Source organism: Zophobas morio, unplaced genomic scaffold (assembly GCF_036711695.1).
Source record: "Zophobas morio isolate AGI-343-1 ecotype UQ-CSIRO unplaced genomic scaffold, CSIRO_AGI_Zmor_V1 ptg000028l, whole genome shotgun sequence".
Taxonomy (NCBI): Eukaryota; Metazoa; Arthropoda; class Insecta; order Coleoptera; family Tenebrionidae; genus Zophobas; species Zophobas morio.
In genome coordinates, this window is record NW_026972133.1 from 2762903 (window position 1) to 2783114 (window position 20212).

The 20212-nt window shown below is 35.8% G+C and overlaps 5 protein-coding genes across 10 annotated transcripts in view; 1 reads left to right on the forward strand and 4 right to left on the reverse strand.

Annotated features, from left to right (window-relative positions):
- LOC135137142 (adenylate cyclase type 8-like) overlaps positions 1–20212 on the forward strand; it is a 158952-nt gene that overhangs the window by 94389 nt on the left and 44351 nt on the right. The window lies entirely within an intron of this gene.
- Positions 5939–8297, reverse strand: LOC135136936 (uncharacterized). The gene has a single exon (XM_064066430.1). It carries the CDS (start codon positions 8194–8196, stop codon positions 6001–6003), a length of 2196 nt encoding a protein of 731 aa, XP_063922500.1. The 5' UTR covers positions 8197–8297; the 3' UTR covers positions 5939–6000.
- On the reverse strand, positions 8316–10332 carry LOC135136937 (uncharacterized). The gene has a single exon (XM_064066431.1). The coding sequence runs from the start codon at positions 10280–10282 to the stop codon at positions 8342–8344; it is 1941 nt and encodes a 646-aa protein (XP_063922501.1). The 5' UTR covers positions 10283–10332; the 3' UTR covers positions 8316–8341.
- On the reverse strand, positions 10607–12699 carry LOC135136938 (uncharacterized). Its single transcript, XM_064066433.1, has one exon. The coding sequence runs from the start codon at positions 12679–12681 to the stop codon at positions 10663–10665; it is 2019 nt and encodes a 672-aa protein (XP_063922503.1). The 5' UTR covers positions 12682–12699; the 3' UTR covers positions 10607–10662.
- On the reverse strand, positions 17471–19911 carry LOC135137078 (uncharacterized). Of its 2 annotated transcripts, none has more exons than XM_064066622.1 (2): positions 19687–19911; positions 17471–19623 (listed from the first exon to the last, which is right to left on the reverse strand). In XM_064066622.1, the coding sequence occupies exon 2, from the start codon at positions 19587–19589 to the stop codon at positions 17487–17489; it is 2103 nt and encodes a 700-aa protein (XP_063922692.1). In that variant the 5' UTR covers positions 19590–19623; positions 19687–19911; the 3' UTR covers positions 17471–17486. The 2 variants fall into 2 exon arrangements, with proteins under 2 accessions (XP_063922692.1, XP_063922691.1); XM_064066621.1 differs by having other exon boundaries at positions 17471–19629.

The window sequence follows — 20212 nt, forward strand, 5'->3', positions numbered from 1 at the left end:
GTGATACTAGTTGGTTGATTTGGAGACACTGCAGCTTTATTAGCGGTAGGAACTGGTGGGTTTGCGCTTGCCACTCTTCTATGGTGACAACATCGTCAATCATGACTCCATAGTTGCTCAATTCTTCATTCAGACAGTCGTAATAGTAAGCTAAAAACGAGTGATAATACTGTTGGCGCTGATCTTCACCACAGTTGAAGAAAATCGTCTGTAGAACGTCGACGGCGGGGGGCGCGTATGCTATGGACTCGAAATTAATCAATTTGCAGTCTGTGCGTTCTTTGAACATGACATTGTCGAAAGTTACATTGCCGTGGCACAACGTTCGTCTGAACGTCGTCGACGATTGACGATCTTCTAGATTTTTGACCACTTCTGACGAACCTAGAAGCGACGATATTAGTTTAGTAACCTCGGGTTTTTGCAAGTCAACGCCAGATGAGTTTAGTTTGTAATCTTGGTTTAATCTGTAGACTTTTTGCGTCTGTTTGGTTTTAATTTCTTCGTAGGCGAAGCTCCCGGCGTGCAATTTTGCCAAAACTTTTAACACGGTTTTGACATGATCTGGAGCAAACGAGCTTTCTGGGTTATAGTTTTTGAAACCTTGCCACGACAAATCTTCGAAGACGAAAAAATCCGACTTGGTAAAATAGAGCTGGGGGGTGATCTTCGTCTCAAAATTCGGTACGGTGGTGTTGAATTCGTCCACAATGTGGTTAATAGTCGGGGATTGGTGGCCCGATTTTGCGAAAAAGTTCAACGTTTTGTTAGCTGTGGTGATTTCGACTAGGAAATTTTGTTTTTGTAAATTCACTACACTGTAATCAAGGGTTTTTGCCGTTTCGGTTCTAAGGCATTTTCGGACGATTATATCGCAGTCTTCGATTGTTAGCAGATTACTCATTTTGCAAGATAAAGGGGACTGAGAAGTAGATACAATAGACACTATTTATATACCGGTGGTTTAATTTATGGCTCGACAAATACTTAGAAAAAATTATTCAAATGATAAAAGTGTCAAATCTTTGCAAACACCCATTGTTCTGACGCTACTTTTAATAAATATTGCACAATTGACGTATGTACTTTTGGGATGTTGTATGATTTATTAGTCAGTGTACACAGAATTACAATAATCATAAATATCCAAAATACATTCTTTCACCCTATTTCTATACAAAGTGGATTTTCCACACATCGCAGTAATAAATTCGGTACGATCTTCGAAATAGACGTACGACATTGCTCTTCGTTGTTCAAAAATTCTGAAATTTCTTCAGGTGTGCACATGGTAAGAACGCAAACTATAGACTCTTTCAATCTACTTCTATATAAATCCAATTTTTCGCACGTCGCGGTCACAAACTCGCTACGATCTTCAAAATAAACGTACCAAAATTCCAAAATCGAAAAAATGGAAAATCGAAAATTTAAAAATTCCGAAAATATCGAAAAGTTGAAAATTTAAAGAAATCAAAGTATAAAAGAGTCGAACTTGAAGTTTAAAAAACGAAAAATTGAAAATCCAACCAGTAAAAAGTCCAGAAATCGAAAAATCCAGAACTCGAAAAATGGAAAAGTCGAAATACAAAAAAATCCCAAAATATCGAAAAATTGAAGAATCGAAGAATTGAAAAATCACAAAATTGGACGAAATATCCAAAAATTGGGAAATTAAAAAAATTGAAAAATTGGGAAATCGAAAATTTAAAAAAGCAATGTTGAAAAATCGCAAACTTAATCGAAAAATTGAAACTATGGGAAGTCCAGAAATGGGAAAATCAAAAAATAGACTAATTGAGAAATTGGAAGACTAAAAATTCAGAAACGTCAAAATTAAAAAAATTAAAAAATATTGAAGTACTGAAAAACCGAAAAATCTAAAAATCTAGAATTTAAAACATTGAAAAATTAAAATATCTTAAAATTGAAAAATGGACAAATCGAAACATGAGAGTCATAAAAATAAAAATTTGAAAACCTAAAATTTAAAAATCTAAGAACTGAAAAATCAACAAATCGAAACTCGAAAATTAAAAAAAAACTGGAAAATTGAAAAATCGGATAATTCGAAAAGCGAAACATCAAAAAATTCAAAAACTGAGACATACAGAAATCGAAAAATCAAAAGATCGAGAAATCGAGGAGTCGAAAAATTGGGAAACCGAAATAAACCAAAATCGAAAAATCGAAAAATTGATAAATCGAATGATGGAACAATCAAAACATCGAAACATCCGATTCTCAAAAAATTGAAAAAATTAAAAAATTTAAAAATTCGGAAAATTGAAAAATTTAAATATAGAAGAACTGAAAACTAGAAAAATTTAAAACTCTAAAAATCTAAATTTTAATAAACGAAAAACTCAAAATCTAAAAAATAAAAAATCGAAAAATCCAGAAGTCGAAAATTGGAAAATCCCGAAATTGAATGAAATATCCAAAAATTGAGAAATTAAAAAATTGGAAAATTGAGAAATCAAAAAACCAAAAAAAGCAAAGTCGAAAAAGCGATAAACTGAAGAACTGAAAAATCAAAAAATTGGGAAATGGAAAAATCTGAAATTTAAAACACTGAATAATTGAAATATCGCAGAATTGAAAAATGTATCCTCATTTTTCCAAGCATCAAAAAATCAAAAAATTAAAATTCGAAAATTAAAATTTTAAAAATTTAAAAACTGAAAAATCGACAAATCAAGAATTCAAAACTCTTAGAAGTCTCCAATTTTTCGATGTTCCGATTTTTCAATTTTCCAAGTTTTTTAAATCAGAAAAAAAAAATTGAAAAGCCCAAAATTAAAAAATCTAAAAACCGAGAAATCCAAAAATCGAAACATCGAAAAATCGAGATATCCAAACGTCGAGAAGTCGAAAAATCGAAAAACTGAAAAAACAAAGTTTAAAATGGGACATCGAGAAATCGAAAAATTAGAGGATCGAGAAATTGAACAAACAAAATATCGAATCATCTGAATTTGATAAATCGGACAATTAAAAAATTGAAAAATCGACAAATTTTAAAAAGGAAATATTGGAAAATCGAATATTTGAAAATTGAAATATAGAGGAACTGAAAACTCGGGAAATCGAAAAAGCTAGACTTTTAAAAAATGAAAAATGAAAACATCGAAAAGTTGAAAATTTGAGAAATCGAACTATAAAACAGCTGAAAAATTGAAATATCTGAAGTTCAACGAAAAATTGAAAATCCAAAAAGTAAAATATCGAGAAATAAAAAAATCCAAAAATCGAAAAGTCGAAAAATCCAAATATTGAAAAATCCCAAAACTGAAAGAATGTCCAAGAAATTGAGAATTTAAAAATTGGAAAAGTAGGAAATCGGAAATCTAAAAAGCAAACTCGAAAAATCGTAAGCTAAAAAAAATCGAAAAATTGAAAAATCAAAAAACCTGAAAAATCCAAAAATTGCAGAACTGAAAAAAAATCGAAACTTTAGGAAATCGAGAAATAGGAAAATCAAAATATAGACTAATTGACAAATCGGAAGACTGAAAATTCAGAAACGTCAAACTTTAAAAAATTGAGATCTCAAAAAATTGAAAAAACGAAAATCCAAAAACAAAAAATCGAAAAATCCAGAAGTCGAAAGAATCAAAATATTGGAAAATCCCAAAACTGAAAGAAATATCCGAAAATTGAGAAATTAAAAAACTGAAAAATCGAGAAATCAGAAAACCAAAAAAGCAAAGTCGAAAAACCGAAAAATTGAAGAACTGAAAGTTCGAGAAATGGGAAAATCAAAAGTAGATTAATTGCGAAATCGGAAAATTGAATTCAACGTCAAAATTTAAAAATACTCAAATCCAATTTTTCGCACATCGCGGTCACAAACTCCCTACGATGTTCAAAATAAACGTACCATAATTCCAAAATCGAAATATCGAAAAAATGGAAAATCGAAAATTTAAAAATTCCGAAAATTTAAAAAATTGGAAAGTTAAAATATCGAAAAGTTGAAAATTTGAGAAATCGAAGTATAAAAGAGTCGAAAAATTTAAAAACTTGAAGTTTAAAACGAAAAATTAAAAATACAAAAAGTAAAAATTCCAGAAATCGAAAAATCCGGAACTCGAAAAATGGAAAAGTCGAAATACTAGAAAATAGAAGAAAAGTTGAAGATTCGGAAAACTGAAAAATCACAAAAATTGAGAGATTTAAAAAATTGGGAAATCGAAAATTCAAAAAAGCAAAGTTGAAAAATTGCATACTTAATCGGAAAATTGAAAAAACAAAAACCTGATAAATCGAAAAATTGGAGAACTGAAGAACTGAAATATTGAAACTTTGGGAAGTCCAGAAATGAGAATTTAAAAAATACTAATTGAGAAATCGGAAGACTGAAAATTCAGAAACGTCAAAATTTAAAAAATTAAAAAATATTGAAGAACCGAAAAATCGAAAAGTAAAAAATTTGAAACATGGAAAATCTAAAATTTAAAGATCGAAAAACTGAAAAACCAACAAATCGTGAAATGGAAACTCGAAATTTAAAAAAAATAGAAAATTCTGAAATTTAAAACATTGAACAATTGAAATATCGCAGAATTGAAAAATGGATCAAAAAATCAAAAAATTAAAATTCGAAAATCAAAATTTTAAAAATCGAAAAACTGAAAAATCGACAAATCAATGAACCGAAACTCCAGAATTTAAAAAATTGGATAATTGAAAAATCAAAAAATCGAGAAATCGAAAATTCTAAAATTTACGTAAATGAACAATTAAAATATCGCAAAATTGGAAAATGGATCCAAATTGTTCAAAAAATCAAAAAATTAAAATTCGAAAACCTAAAATTTAAAAATTGAAAAACTGAAAAATCGACAAATCGAGAAATCCAAACTCCAGAATTTAAAAAACTGAAAAATTGAAAAATCGGAACATCGAACAATTGGAAAGCCCAAAGGTAAAAAATCGAAAACCAGGAAATCTAAAAATCGAAACATAGAAAAATTGAAAAACTTCGTGTAGAAAAGTTAAAAATTGAGAAATTGATAAATCGAGAAACTGAACAAACAAAACATCGAAACATCTGAATTCGATAAATCGGGAAATTAAAAAATTGAAAAATTGAAACATTTTAAAAAAGGAATATTGTAAAAATCGAAAATTTAAAAATTGAAATATAGAAGAACAGAAAACTCGAGAAATCGAAAAGTTGAAAAATTGAAACATCTAAAGTTTAACAAAAAATTGAAAGTCCAAAAAGTAAAAAATCAATAAACCTGAAAAATCGAAAAATTGAAGAACTGCAAAAAAATCGGAACTTTGGGAAAATAAAAAAATAGACTAACTGAGAAATCCGAAGACTAAAAGTTTAGAAACGTCGAAATTAAAAAAATAAAAAAATATTGAAGAAACGAAAAATCAAAAATCTAAAATTTAAAACATTGTAAAGTTTGAAATAATGAAAAATTAAAATATCGTAAAATTGAAAAATCATAAAAATAAAAATTCGAAAATCTAAAATTTATAAATCGGAAAACTAAAAATCAACAAATCGAGAAATCGAAACTCAAAAATCGGATAATTACAAAATCGTAAAGCCGAAAAATTAAAAATCGAAAAACCGACGAATAGAAAAATCGGAACATCGAAAGATTCAAAAACTGAGACATCGAGAAATCGGAAAAACAAAAGATCGAGAGATCGAGGAGTCGAAAAGTCAAGAAGTCAAAAAATCGAAAAATTGAAATATTGAAAAATCCCAAAACTGAAAGAACTATCCACAAAAAATGAGAATTTAAAAAGTTGGAAAACGGAGAAATCGAAAAACTAAAAAAGCAAAGTCGAAAAATCGTAAGTTTAAAAAAATCAAATAACTGAAAAATCAAAAAACCTGAAAAATCGAAAAATTGAAGAACTGAAAAAAATCGAAACTTTGGGAAGTCGAAAAATGGGAAAATAAAAAAACTTTACGATTTCACTGATAAAAATGAGGTTTACTTTCACTCATTTACTTCACGCTTGGTTTTATTAGGAATCAGTGTACATAGAATTACAGTAATCATAAATATCCAAAATACACTCCTTCAATCTATTTCTATACAAACCAGATTTTTGGCACATCGCGGTCATAAACTCGGTACGATCCTCAAAATAGACGTACCGACATTTCTCTTCATCACTCAAAAATTCAGAAATTTCTTCAGGTGTGCACATGGTAAGAACGCAATCTATAGCTGCTTGTAGTACCATTTGGGGTTTCATGTATTTAATACCTTCTATGTAGTCCTCGTATGGATATACCTCATCAACGGAGTACCCATACGACCCCAAAACCTTCCCCAATTCCTCGTAGTAAATTTGAATCAAATCGTCTTCATGTTTCAATCTAGTACTACGATCCGTCATTAAATGAAGCACTGAAAGAAGATCATACGCAGGTGGACTGTATCTAACGATTTGAAAATCAACCAAGACACAATTTTCGGGTTTATGGTCTTGAAATCGTACCATAATGTTACTAGTCCGTAGATCACATTGACACAAGACGTTGCGAAAACGGTCAGACGGTCTGATAACGGTGTAGAACAACTCCTTCAGTTTTGGCCAGAAGTTGCGAAAGTTGCGTTGATTTTCGTCGGTTTGGATTTCTGTAAATAATTCTACAGCTGTAAGGACTGATTTAATTCCAACCATAAACGCTCTCGATCCTTTGTGTTCTTCATTTTCGAAAAAAAGGGGTTCGGTGAAGTATGAACCATAAACGTCCATCAATCGGTACGGTTTACCCACCTCCATAGACATTTTTTCTTCCAAAATTAAGGAACAAGCGTGGAATTTGGCTAAAGTTTGGGTAAGGAGAACCAGAAGTGGAAATTCTAGAGGTTTTAGAGCGTCTACATTGTGGTAGTTAATTAGGGACATATCTTCAAAGACCATGAATTCTTTGGGTCTGTGAAAATAACAAGCTGGTAGACACTCATTGATGGTGTTAATTCCATATTTTTGCATCTGTCGGACGAGAGTTTCATACAGGAAGACTTCCCTCCGGAAGCTGTCAGTATCACGGGCGATTTCCATAGGAATACCACTTTTGGGTGACGACTTGATGAAAGTGTCAATCGTGTTTTCTTGCGACAGGTGTAAGATTTTAATTTCTGCTTTATGATATTCACCCAAAAAACCACTGACGTCACTCAGGGGCGTCACTTGATAACGCAAGAAGTCGTAGTTCGTAGTACCCAGTTTATTTTTGACAATGACGTAACAGTTTTCACGCGATAACAACTGGCAGTTGAGAATTTCTTCCAATTCTTGTGTCGTTGTATCATTTTGGTCAAGAATTGTAGCTTCTAGTTTGATCAAAGGTAAAACGTAGTGAACACTCAAGTAAAAATCGTCTTCAGTCAAAATTTTAGCAATGTCGACACCATATCGTCGTGTTTCTTCTTTCAAACTATTATAGTAATATTGTAAAAAAGTGTCCCAGTATTTCTGCCGCACCTCTCGATTCGCATTGAAGAAAATCAATTGAAGAACGTCGTAAACGGGTGGCGCATAAAAATTCGACTTGATATTAATCAATTTACACTCCTTCTCCTTGAACATCAAGTTTTTATAAATCAAGCTTCCATGACACAACGTTTTCCTGAACTTCGTCCGAAATTGTCGCTTTTCTAGATCTTCAATTGCTTCAGCCACCCGATTTTCACTCAACGCAGCCGAAACCAAATCCACAACTTCGGGCTTCCTCAAATTGAAGTTCAAATGAAGCAACGCGTACTCTTTATCCAGCCGGAATTTGCAACCCCGAGACTTAGTTTCTTCAAACGCCAAACTAGCGGCGTGGAAGCGTGCCAAAGTTGTCAAAGCGGCCAAAAACTGGTCAAAAGCAAATAAATCGCAAACTCGGAAACCTTGGCTGCGCAAACTTTCAAAAACAACGAAATTGGACTTCACGTGGTACACTCTAGGGGTGACCCAATCGTAATTCGACAACACTTGAGCAAAATTGTCGACGATGGTGTGAATTTTTGGCACCTCGGGCATCAACTTGGCAAAAAAAGCCAAACTTTGCGGCTCGTCGTCGTGCGAGAAATCGATTTTCAGGTGGAAATTGTGACCAAGCAGAGGTTTGAGTGAGAATTCTACGTTTTCCACTTGTTCGACGTTCAGGGTGTTTTTAACGACGAGCTCGCAATCGTTGGCACTTAATAATTCGTCCATTTTACTAACACAGCCGAAACTTAACCCAGACTGACGCGAGATTAATTGCCCTCAAGTGATTTAAATCGGGTAAACAATGACGTGATTACATTATCTTTGTGCAAATAATTACACTTAAATGAAGACAAGAATTTATTTCGTTGAGCTAAACATTAGGCAACTTGTTACACACTTCGTACAGATCGACAACGAGTTGTTGGAGCTTAAGTCTAGACGTCGGGTTTTCGCTAAGTTGTTGTTCTTTGTTGGAGTTGTAGATCAAAGCTTGCATTATGACTTGAGGTCTGTAAAATTCGACACTGTCGACGAACTCGTGGTAGGAGAAAAATTTTTCCAGGTTGTGGTTATGCGCAGCTGCGATTTTCCCGAGCTCGTCGTGGTAGATTTTCTTCAGTTCGTTTTCGTTGTTTTGGGTTGTCAAGTAAAGAAGCGACAGAAAGTCAAAGGCTGGAGGACAATAAGTAGCGGTTTGAAAATCGACAAATCGACAATCGACATTGTCAGACCGTATCTGAATTTTTGAGCTTGATAGAACTCCGATTGACACCACGTTGCGAAAACGGTCACTAGGTTTGGCGAAATTTTCGACTAGGTTTGGCAGCAGTTTCGTCAGGTTGTCTTCTTTGTGTGGAAACAGATGTAGACTGTCTTTCACTAGGTTTAAATTGGAAACGAAAAAGGAGTCTTTGAGGGCGTCGTCGTAGTCTGACGTCAGTCGATACGTGGTCTTCAGTTTCTTCGACATTTCTTCTTCGATAAGGAAACTGCAAGCGTGGAATTGTGCCAACTTTTTGACCACAATAGACAATAGTTGGAAGTCAAAGGGTTCACTTTGGCAAACGAAGTCTTGTAAATCTTCGAGAACTAGATCTTCGGGTTTGTGGTGGTAGCACTGAGGGAGACAATCGTTGATTAGTGAAATATTTAGTTGGTGGAGTTTCGGCACAAAAGTACCATAGATGAACAGTTCTTTCTTAAAACTGTCGTCTTTTGACTTAGTCTTGACGATGCAGTTGATGATTTTGTCGTCCAAGTTGTGACGAATTTTGATAGTCAATCGCTCGTGGTTTAAGTGAAATGATTGAAGATCATAGTCGTACGAGTTGATTGCATTTTTGACAACGACATAGCAGTCTTCTCTTGTCAATCTAGAAAATTCTAGTGCTTCCTTTAGTGCTAATCTAGCGCTATCGTCACCATCTTTTTTGTTCAGCGTTACATTTTCTATTTTAATTAAAGGTAAGACGTCTTGAATTGACAACTGGAATTGTTCTAAAGGCAATAATTCCTCAATCGTGAGGTCATACTTCTTCAGTGCTTCGTCTAGCTTCTTGTGGTAATAAATCACTAAATTTTGTAACTCACATTGTCTGAAATTTTCGTTCGTGTTGAAAAAAATTGCTTGTAGGACGTCGTACGCCGGAGGTGCGTACAATTTCCCGCCAAAATTGACCAACTTGCACCCATCTGGCACCCCATTGGCGTAGTGGAACAAAATATTCCTCCAAGTCAGATTACCATGACACAACGTCTTAGCAAACTTAGATTCTTGTCTGTCGTCTAAATTTTTCCTAACCTCGTCAACAACCTCCTTATTGTCAACTAACCCCCAAACCAAATCCCCCACTTCGTCGACATGGAAGTTGGAAGTTTCCAACCCGTACTCCTGGAGTTTTTTCGTCCCAGTTCTATCAAACGCCAACCCAGCTCCATGAAACTCCGCCAACACCCCCAAAACCCCCCTCACGTGCCTCAAATCAAACAAACCCAGGTTAGTCTGAAACCTTTGACACGTCAAGTCTTCAAAAAATAGCAAGTCCGACTTACCACAGACGAACTTCGGCGCGATTTTCGCGTCGAACCCCTTAAAACCGTCGAAAATCGCGACGTTTCGTGGCCTACTGCATTTGGACTTGGCGTAGAAGTACAAGGTTTGTTTATCCGGGCGGTCGATGGTTATTTTGAAGATGAAGTTGTCGTTGTGGCGGGGAATGATCTCGAAGTCGGTGGTGCGTACTTCGGTGGTTTGCAGGCACTGCTTGACGACATCGTCACAGTCCTTCAACGTGAAGTGCAAATCGCCCATTTCCTGGCGACGTTAATGGACCGACGGCCGGGTTTAGACTGTGCGTGTAGATAAGACGGTGTGACGTCAGCGGCTGGTGACGCGCAGGATTGGCTTAAGTCACGTGCGTAAATTAAGACGCGAGGTCGTGGAACATGTGGTAGAGATAATCGCGGTGTTGCTACATGAAGGTTAATTTAATGTAGTTGGTCAGTGGCATCCGCGTTATTACGTAATTTGAGTTTGTCACTTTTTAGGTTGACAAAGTTTGTTGGCAACACAGCAAAATCAAGGTTCAATAAATAATTGTCAAGGTGTAAACAAGTCGAAAAAAATACACTTAACCTGCAAATAGTATTTATATCTGGCGAATTTCATTTTGACATGTTTAATATACAATGTTAATTTTTACACACAAAGTTACAATAATCATAAATATCCAAGACACACTCCTGAAGTCTTTTTTTATACAAAGCCGACTTTTCACACATGTAGGTCATAAAATCAGTACGATCTTCAAAAAATACACGGTTGCTTTTTTCTTCGTCTGTCAAAAAGGAAGCAATTTCTTCGGGTGTGCACATTGTTAGAACACATTCACGGGCTGCGTGCAGCACCATGTGGGGTCTGATGTAATTCAACGACTCCACGAAAACCCCAAAGGGATAAAAATCATCTATGTTGACTCCATAGAAGCTCAAAATTTTCCCAAGTTCGTCGTGATAGATTTTGACTAGTTGGTCTTCAAACTTCAGTCTTGTGGCACGATGTGTCGTCAAATAAAGCACCTGAAGAAGATCGTAAGCAGGGGGACAATATCTGACAAACTGGAAGTCAAACAAGACACAATCTGTAGCTTCGTCGTTTTCGAATTTGACCATCATGTTGCTAGTCCATATATCTCCATGACATACCACATTGCGAAAACGGTCTGACGGTTTGGGCAATTCGTAGTACAAGTCTTGGAGGGTTGGCCAAAATTTGGAAAAATTGCGTAGATTGGTTTCGGTTTGGATTTCTCCCAATAGATTGACCGCGGCTGCAACTGATTTAACTCCGGTTGCGACTTGTCGGGCACCTCTATGGTTAGCGTCGTGGAAAAACATAGCTTCTTTGAATTGGTCTTTGTAAGCGTGGTACAAACGGTACGGTTTTTCTTCGTCTCGGGAAACTTTTTCCTCAAGAATTAGAGAACAAGCGTGGAATTTGGCCAAAGTTTTGACCAGAAGAGTCAACATGTTGACATCTAGGGGTTTCATAGAATCGAGATTTGCATAACCACGGAAAGCCAGATCGTCGAAAACCATGAATTGTTTGGGTCTGTGGAAGAAGCATCTTGGTACACACTCGTTGATGGTGTCAATTCCATGGTTTTGCATTTCCACCACTAGAGTTTCATACGTGAAAAATTCTCGTGCGAAGCTGTTAAAATCTTGGGCGGCGATGGCCGTCGGAGTACCAGGTCTTGGTACTGATTTAATAAAACAACTGATGGTTGTTTCTTCACATAGATGCAGAATTTTGACTTGTAGGTTGTGGTATTGACCCATAAATCCGCTAACGTTGTCCAAAGGGGTGACTTTGAAAGATACAAACGTGTAGTTGGTCGTGACAAGTCTATTTTTGACGATGGTGTAACAATCTTCTTTGGACACGACTGGACAATTTAGAATTTCTTTCAATTCTTCTAGCGCTGTTTCGTTTTGGTGGAGTCTAGCGGCTTCTAGTTTTACCAAAGGTAAGAAATAGTGAACACTTAGATGGAAATCGTCGACTGGCAAAATTGTGTCTTGAATTTCTTGTTTCAAACAGTCGTAGTAGTGATCCAATAGAATTTTCCAGTGGTGCTGGCGGAACTGCGCCGTGGTGTTGAAAAAAATCACTTGAAGAAGATCATAAGTCGGTGAATGAAGCTGTCGTTCCTCGAGTTCTTCGACCACTCGAGATATTTCTTCTTTGTTGTCCACCATAGATGAAACTAAAGCGACAACTTCAGGTTCTCTCAGATTAACATTGGTTTGATTGTTTTTTTGTTTCGTTTCTTGAAAAGTCAAACCCGCAGCGTGGAAACTTGCCAGAACTTTCAACACAGCGCAGAAATGCTCGACTGTAAGCGACTCGCATTTTTGAAAACTTTGACTTTCCAAATTTTCAAAAACTATGAAGTTTTCTTTCACGTAGCGAATTTTTGGTGTTATGTTGAAGTTGTCGACAATGTTGTTAATTTTTGGCAGATTCGTAGCCAATTTTGCAAAAAAAGTCAAGCTTTTGGTTTCCTTTTCATGGCGGAAGTTAATTTCTAAGTCAAAATTTCGCTCAGACAATGGTTTTAGAGCAAAATCGACGTCAGATACGTCATTGGAGTTCAGAATTTGTCTGACTATAAACTCACAGTCTTGTGTACTTAGAAACTGAACCATTTTGAAGCAACACTTGAAATCGTCGACTGAATTAGAAACATTGAAGGTTGGGTATTAAATGATTAGATTAAATTCGTGTAGAGATAAGAAATCTCGTTTTTTCGCAAAATCTAGATTTATTTACTACACATAGAATTATAATAATCGTAAACATCCAAGGTACATCTCTTGAGAAGCTGTTAAGATCGTTGACAATGTCCAAAGGGGTAGCTGTTTTTGGTAACGCAATTAATGGTTGTGTCTTCGGATTGAAGACGAATTTTAATCTCTAGTCTTATAAACTTTCCGCGCTTCCGAAGTATGTACAGTCCAACAAATACTGGTCCTCTGAAAAATTATAAAATTTGGTTTTGCGGAATTTTAGTTTTTCGTGATAACCAAGAAGGGTTCACATTCTTAAATAAAGATATTTGGCGCTCCCAAGAAGGTTTTACATTAAAAAAAAATACATTTGGCGCCCCCATGAAGGTTTTACATTTTTAAAAATGACAATTGGGACCCCCGAGAAGGTTTCACATTCTTAAAAAAAATACATTTGGCGCCCCCGAGAAGGTTTTACATTTTTAAAAATGACATTTGGAACCCCCGAGAAGGTTTCACATTGTTAAAAAAAATACAGTTGGCGCCCCCGAGAAGGTTTTACATTTTTAAAAATGACAGTTGGGATCCCAAAGAAGGGTTCACATTTTTAAATACAGATATTTAGCACTCCCGAGAAGGTTTTACATTTTTAAAACTGACTGTTGGGACCCCCGAGAAGGTTTCACATTGTTAAAAAAATACAGTTGGCGGCCCCGAGAAGGTTTTACATTTTTAAAAATGACAGTAGTTGGAACCCCCGAGAAGGTTTCACATTCTTACAAAAATACATTTGGCGCCCCCGAGAAGGTTTTACATTTTTAAAAATGACAGTTGGGACCCCCGAGAAGGTTTCACATTGTTAAAAAAATAAATTTGGCGCTCCCGAGAAGGTTTTACGTTTTTAAAAATGACAATTGGAACCCCCGAGAAGGTTTCACATTGTTAAAAAAAAAATACAGTTGGCGGTCCCGAGAAGGTTTTACATTTATAAAAACGACAGTTTGGACCCCCGAGAAGGTTTCACATTAAAAAAAAAAAATACATTTGGCGCCCCCGAGAAGGTTTTATGTTTTTAAAAATGACAGTTGGAACCCCTGAGAAGGCTTCACATTGTTAAAAAAAATACATTTGGCGGCCCCGAGAAGGTTTTACATTTTTAAGAATGACAATTGGGACCCCCGAGAAGGTTTCACATTCTTAAAAAAATATGCATTTGGCGCCTCCCAGAAGGTTTTACATTTTTATAAATGACATTTGGGACCCCCGAGAAGGTTTCATATTCTTAAAAAAAAATACATTTGGCGCCCCCGAGAAGGTTCTACATTTTTAAAAATGACAGTTGGGATCTCCGAAAAGATTTCACATTGTTAAAAAAAATACATTTGGCGCCCCAGAGAAGGTTTTACATTTTTAAAAATGACAGTTGGGACTCCTGGGAAGGTTTCACATTGTTAAAAAAAATACAGTTGGCGGCCCCGAGAAGGTTTTACATTTTTAAAAATGACATTTGGGACCCCCAAGAAGGTTTTACGTTTTTAAAAATGACAATTGGGACCCCTGAGAAGGTTTCACATTATTAAAAAAATGCAGTTGGCGGCCCCGAGAAGGTTTTACATTTTTAAAAATGACAGTTGGTACCCCCGAGAAGGTTTCACATTGTTAAAAAAAATACAGTTGGCGGCCCCGAGAAGGTTTTACATTTTTAAAAATGACAGTTGGGACTCCTGAGGTTTCACATTGTTAAAAAAAATACAGTTGACGGCCCCGAGAAGGTTTTACATTTTTAAAAATGACAGTTGGGACCCTCGAGATGGTTTCGCATTGCTAAAAAAAATACAGTTGGCGGCCCCGAGAAGGTTTTACATTTTTAAAAATGACAGTAGTTGGAACCCCCGAGAAGGTTTCACATTCTTACAAAAATACATTTGGCGCCCCCGAGAAGGTTTTACATTTTTAAAAATGACAGTTGGGACCCCCGAGAAGGTTTCACATTGTTAAAAAAATAAGTTTGGCGCTCCCGAGAAGGTTTTACGTTTTTAAAAATGACAATTGGAACCCCCGAGAAGGTTTCACATTGTTAAAAAAAAAATACAGTTGGCGGTCCCGAGAAGGTTTTACATTTATAAAAACGACAGTTTGGACCCCCGAGAAGGTTTCACATTAAAAAAAAAAATACATTTGGCGCCCCCGAGAAGGTTTTATGTTTTTAAAAATGACAGTTGGAACCCCTGAGAAGGCTTCACATTGTTAAAAAAAATACATTTGGCGGCCCCGAGAAGGTTTTACATTTTTAAGAATGACAATTGGGACCCCCGAGAAGGTTTCACATTCTTAAAAAAATATGCATTTGGCGCCTCCCAGAAGGTTTTACATTTTTATAAATGACATTTGGGACCCCCGAGAAGGTTTCATATTCTTAAAAAAAAATACATTTGGCGCCCCCGAGAAGGTTCTACATTTTTAAAAATGACAGTTGGGATCTCCGAAAAGATTTCACATTGTTAAAAAAAATACATTTGGCGCCCCAGAGAAGGTTTTACATTTTTAAAAATGACAGTTGGGACTCCTGGGAAGGTTTCACATTGTTAAAAAAAATACAGTTGGCGGCCCCGAGAAGGTTTTACATTTTTAAAAATGACATTTGGGACCCCCAAGAAGGTTTTACGTTTTTAAAAATGACAATTGGGACCCCTGAGAAGGTTTCACATTATTAAAAAAATGCAGTTGGCGGCCCCGAGAAGGTTTTACATTTTTAAAAATGACAGTTGGTACCCCCGAGAAGGTTTCACATTGTTAAAAAAAATACAGTTGGCGGCCCCGAGAAGGTTTTACATTTTTAAAAATGACAGTTGGGACTCCTGAGGTTTCACATTGTTAAAAAAAATACAGTTGACGGCCCCGAGAAGGTTTTACATTTTTAAAAATGACAGTTGGGACCCTCGAGATGGTTTCGCATTGCTAAAAAAAATACAGTTGGCGGCCCCGAGAAGGTTTTACATTTTTAAAAATGACAGTTGGGACTCCTGAGGTTTCACATTGTTAAAAAAAATACAGTTGACGGCCCCGAGAAGGTTTTACATTTTTAAAAATGACAGTTGGGACTCCTGAGAAGGTTTCACATTGTTAAAAAAAATACAGTTGACGGATCCGAGAAGGTTTTACATTTTTAAAAATGACAGTTGGGACCCCCGAGATGGTTTCACATTGCTAAAAAAAATACAGTTGGCGGCCCCGAGAAGGTTTTACTTAAAAGAAAAAACAGTTGGGACCCCAGAGAAGGTTTCACATTCTTTAAAAAAAAGAGTGCATCAATCCAGAGAGGTACTCTTGGAGTTTTAACTCTACGTTGTCAATTTATATAAATTAAACACGTACCCGAGGCGCAGTCATTAATTTTCTCTTAAAAAATAATAAAAACCAAAAATATGTTGCATTTGTATTTTTTGACAAAATGACGATTAATGATGATGATTGGATTAATTTAACTAAATATCCATGTATTGTCGATTATTGTTTATTATAAAATATACTTCTATCATTACGGGTACTAATACCAAGTAATGATATGCATTGATTTATTTATTTACCATATAGAAATATCATAATTAATTTATTATAATAATGTTGTATAAAAAAAATTAAAGTGCAAACGGGAGGCGCTGCCCATATGTGCAACATCCTTGGTGGGAAATGATAATGACACAGGTGGCAAACATAGAAGAGCACAACCTCAGTAAGGTCGCCCTCTCTTTTCTTGAAGGGATCTCATTTGCCAAAATCCGTCTTATCTAAGCAAATATTAGCCCCGCCCATCCACCCTCTCTTCTCTTAGAGGTATCTCATTAGCCAAAATCACCTTTATCTTAGCAGGTACTAGCCCCACCCACCCACCCTCTCTTTTCTTAGAGGGTATGTGAGCTGCCAAAATCAGTCGTTCTTAGCAAGTACTAATGACTAACTTTTACAAAAAAGAATCAAAATTTGGAAACATTACGAGCTTACTTATATACACAAGGCAGGAATTTTGAACATCTTCTCTAGTGTTTAGTTGGTTATGCTTTAATGGATTTTTCTTTTGTTGGTTTTGTTTTTGTTTGTAATTTATTTGTATTAAATGTTTTTTTTTTGGTTTATTTATTAATGAAAAATAACGGTTTGATTTATTGATAACAACGCACAGCGATTAATGACTACTGATTGTTACGGTTATTATCCAAAAAAAAAAAAAATACTTTTATAAAATTACATTTTTTTCGTAATGTACATCATAAAGAATTCGGAAGGGCAAAATTTTGAGATTTCGTAATCATTTGAGGGGGGGGGGGGGTAAGCAAATACATTTTGATCAAAAATGTATCATGTTTATGATAACTTTACAACATCTCGAAGATTTGTAAAAAAATCACGCATTCATTAATTTTTTTGAGTCACCCTGTATATACAAAAATATTGAATGATAAATCACAAGTACAGACTCATCATATTTTGTACAAATTAGATAGGATTTATTCAGCTGACGTCATCAATTTTTTGGAGGGGATAAGTAAATATATTTTGATTAAAAATGTATCGCTCCAGTACCTTCGAAGATTATGTCTAATGAAAATCCGGGACGCTTATGTTGGCGAAGTAAAAGAAAAATTGAAAAATTCAAATCAAAAAATCACAAACAAATTTTTTAATTATTAAATAAATTGATACAAACCTATAAATATAAATCAGATTTATTTACCACACATGGAGTCACAATAATCATAAATATCCAAGATACATTCCTTCAGTCTGTTTCTATACAAGTCAGATTTTTGACACATGATCGTCATAAACTCGGTACGATCTTCAAAAAAGACTTGGCTGCATGCTTCTTCATCGCTCAGAAAGGAAGAAATTTCTTCGGGTGTGCACGTGAGCATAGTGCATTCGTATGCTGCATGCATCAGCATGTGAGGTCTAAGCGAATTAAAGCACTCCACGAAATCGTCAAACGAATAAAAGTGACCAATGTTGACTTCATACGAGTTCAAAATTCGATCCAATTCGTCATAGTAGACTTTAATGAGTTGATTTTCATACTTCAGTCTTGTGGAGCGATCTGTCGTTAAATGAAGCATCGAAAGTAGATCATAAGCAGGAGGACAATATCTGGCGATTTGGAAATCAAAGAAGACACAATTGACAGCTTTATCGTTGTCATATTTTACCATGAAATTACTAGTCCACAGATCTGCATGACACAACACGTTCTGAAAACGGGCAGACGGTTTGGGCAATTCGTAGTACAACTCTTTGAATTTTGGCCAAAATTCATAAAAGTTGCGTTGGTTCGTTTCTGTTTGGATTTCTTTTAACAAATTGACAGCGGTTAAAACTGCTTTGACTCCGACTGTTGTCAGTTTGGCTCCTTTGTGTTTGTCATCTTCGAAAAACAAAGGCTCGGTGAAATATTCCTTGTGGGAGTTGTACAAAGAGTAAGGTTTTGCTTTTTCCTCAAGAGTGAGAGAACAAGCGTGGAATTTAGCTAGCGTTTTCATCAACAAAGTTAGCATGGTGATATCTAGAGGGTCCATAACATCTAGATTTTTATATCCAAGGAAAGCCATATCTTCAAAGATCATGAACTCTTTCGGTCTGACAAAGTAACACGGTGGTAGACATTCGTCAATAATGTTAATCTTGTGGTTCTTCATTTGTGTGACGACAGTTTCATACATGAAAATTTCTCTTGAGAAGCTGTTAAGATCGTTGACAATGCTTAAAGGGGTAGCTGTTTTTGGTAACGCTTTAATGAAGCAATTAATGGTTGTGTCTTCGGATTGAAGACGAATTTTGATCTCTAGTCTATAGTATTGACCCAAAAATCCACTAACATCACTCAGCGGTGTCACGTTATAAGACAGTAACTTGTAGTTCGTAGTTCCGGTTTTATTTTTGACAATCACGTAACAATCTTCTCTGGAAACTAGTGGACAAGCTAGACTTTCTTTCAATTCTTGTACACTTGTCTCGTTTTGGTGGTGAAGTGCAGCTTGTAATTTAACCACAGGTAGATAATAATGGGCACTTAATCGAAAATCGTCGACAGTGACGTCCAAGTCACCCTTCGTCGTTTCTTCTTTCAAACACTCATAGTAACAATTGAGCAAAGCCTGGAAGTGACACCGTCTCAAATCTTCACTCGTATTGAAGAAAATCAACTGAAGAACGTCGTAGATTGGAGGTACGCAGAAATTAGCTTTGAAGTTCAACAATCTACACTCAGTCGGAGCCCCTTTGTCGTTTTTGAACATCAAGTTTCGATTAGTCAAGTTGCCGTGACACAGAGTTCGTCTGAATTTCGACTCGAGTTGTTTTTGGCGCAGATTTTGGATAGTTTTGGACACCTGGTCGTCATTTTCTAGCACCGACGACAACAAACTTGTGACCGTGGGTGACTCTAGATCAAAATTCGAGTGATCTAGCTCAGAGACGAAGTTTGATGCATGGAACGCCGCCAATGTTTTTAGAACGATTTGTAGCTCTTCGGTGTTTAGTAGTCGTCCACGGGTTTCAAAATCTTGCCGTAGGTCTTCATAGACGGCTAAGTTGTGCTTTTTGAGGTATAGTTTCGGGGAAAAATTTGTATCCAAGGTTGGCGCTTCGTTTGGACCCGTTTTCACAAAAAATGGGATAGTTGTGACCGTTTTTCCGTGGTAGATGGTGATGTTAAGTTCGAAGTTTTCGTCTTCTAGTGGTCGTAGTGCGAAGTTCGTTGTAATTACGTCATCGCTGTGAAAATGTTTTTTGGCGATGAGGTCGCAGTCGTCGCGAGTTAGTGCGCAGTTGTTCATTTTTGACAGTAAAATTTGGTGTTAACAGTTGTCACTGAAACTGAAAATGTAAATAAACCAATAACAAAAAGGTGTGAGTTTGTGATGTGATAATTACCTGATTGGAGTTAACGAGGGTCATGATAACAATAACAATTATTCTAGGGTTGCTGCCACCAGCTGGCACCCCAGTTTCAAGTTGTTAGGTTATAAACACGCTAATTGTTGTGTGAAAAATTTGAATTGTGAGAAGGCAAAGATAACCTGAAAATGACACATTCCACTAACCTTACACAGTACGCAAGCTTCGGAGTCACCAAAGTGTTGCGTCATCCCAGGTCACTGTCTGTGTCTGCGAATTCCTGCAGTCGCGAACACGTTTCCTGCTACATCGGTTCTCCTCAGTCGAGTTTTCATAGATGTTATTGACTTTCATGTTTTCTCGACCTTTCATGACCTCTAGAGTACGAAAAATGTGATCTCCCGTTTCCGTCTGCCTGTCTGCCTGTTTGTCACCTGTATCAATTTTTATTAGACACTAGCTGACCCCGTGAACTCCGTTTCACCTACGATTTAATTTTGAATCTGCAAAATCGAATGCTTTGAAATCTTGCAGATATTTTAAACATATGATAAGCATAATA

Bases quoted from the DNA above. Each gene is read 5' to 3' on its own strand.
- LOC135137078 (XM_064066622.1), bottom strand. From the start codon at position 19,589: ATGAACAACTGCGCACTAACTCGCGACGACTGCGACCTCATCGCCAAA.
- LOC135136937 (XM_064066431.1), bottom strand. From the start codon at position 10,282: ATGGGCGATTTGCACTTCACGTTGAAGGACTGTGACGATGTCGTCAAG.
- LOC135136938 (XM_064066433.1), bottom strand. From the start codon at position 12,681: ATGGTTCAGTTTCTAAGTACACAAGACTGTGAGTTTATAGTCAGACAA.
- LOC135136936 (XM_064066430.1), bottom strand. From the start codon at position 8,196: ATGGACGAATTATTAAGTGCCAACGATTGCGAGCTCGTCGTTAAAAAC.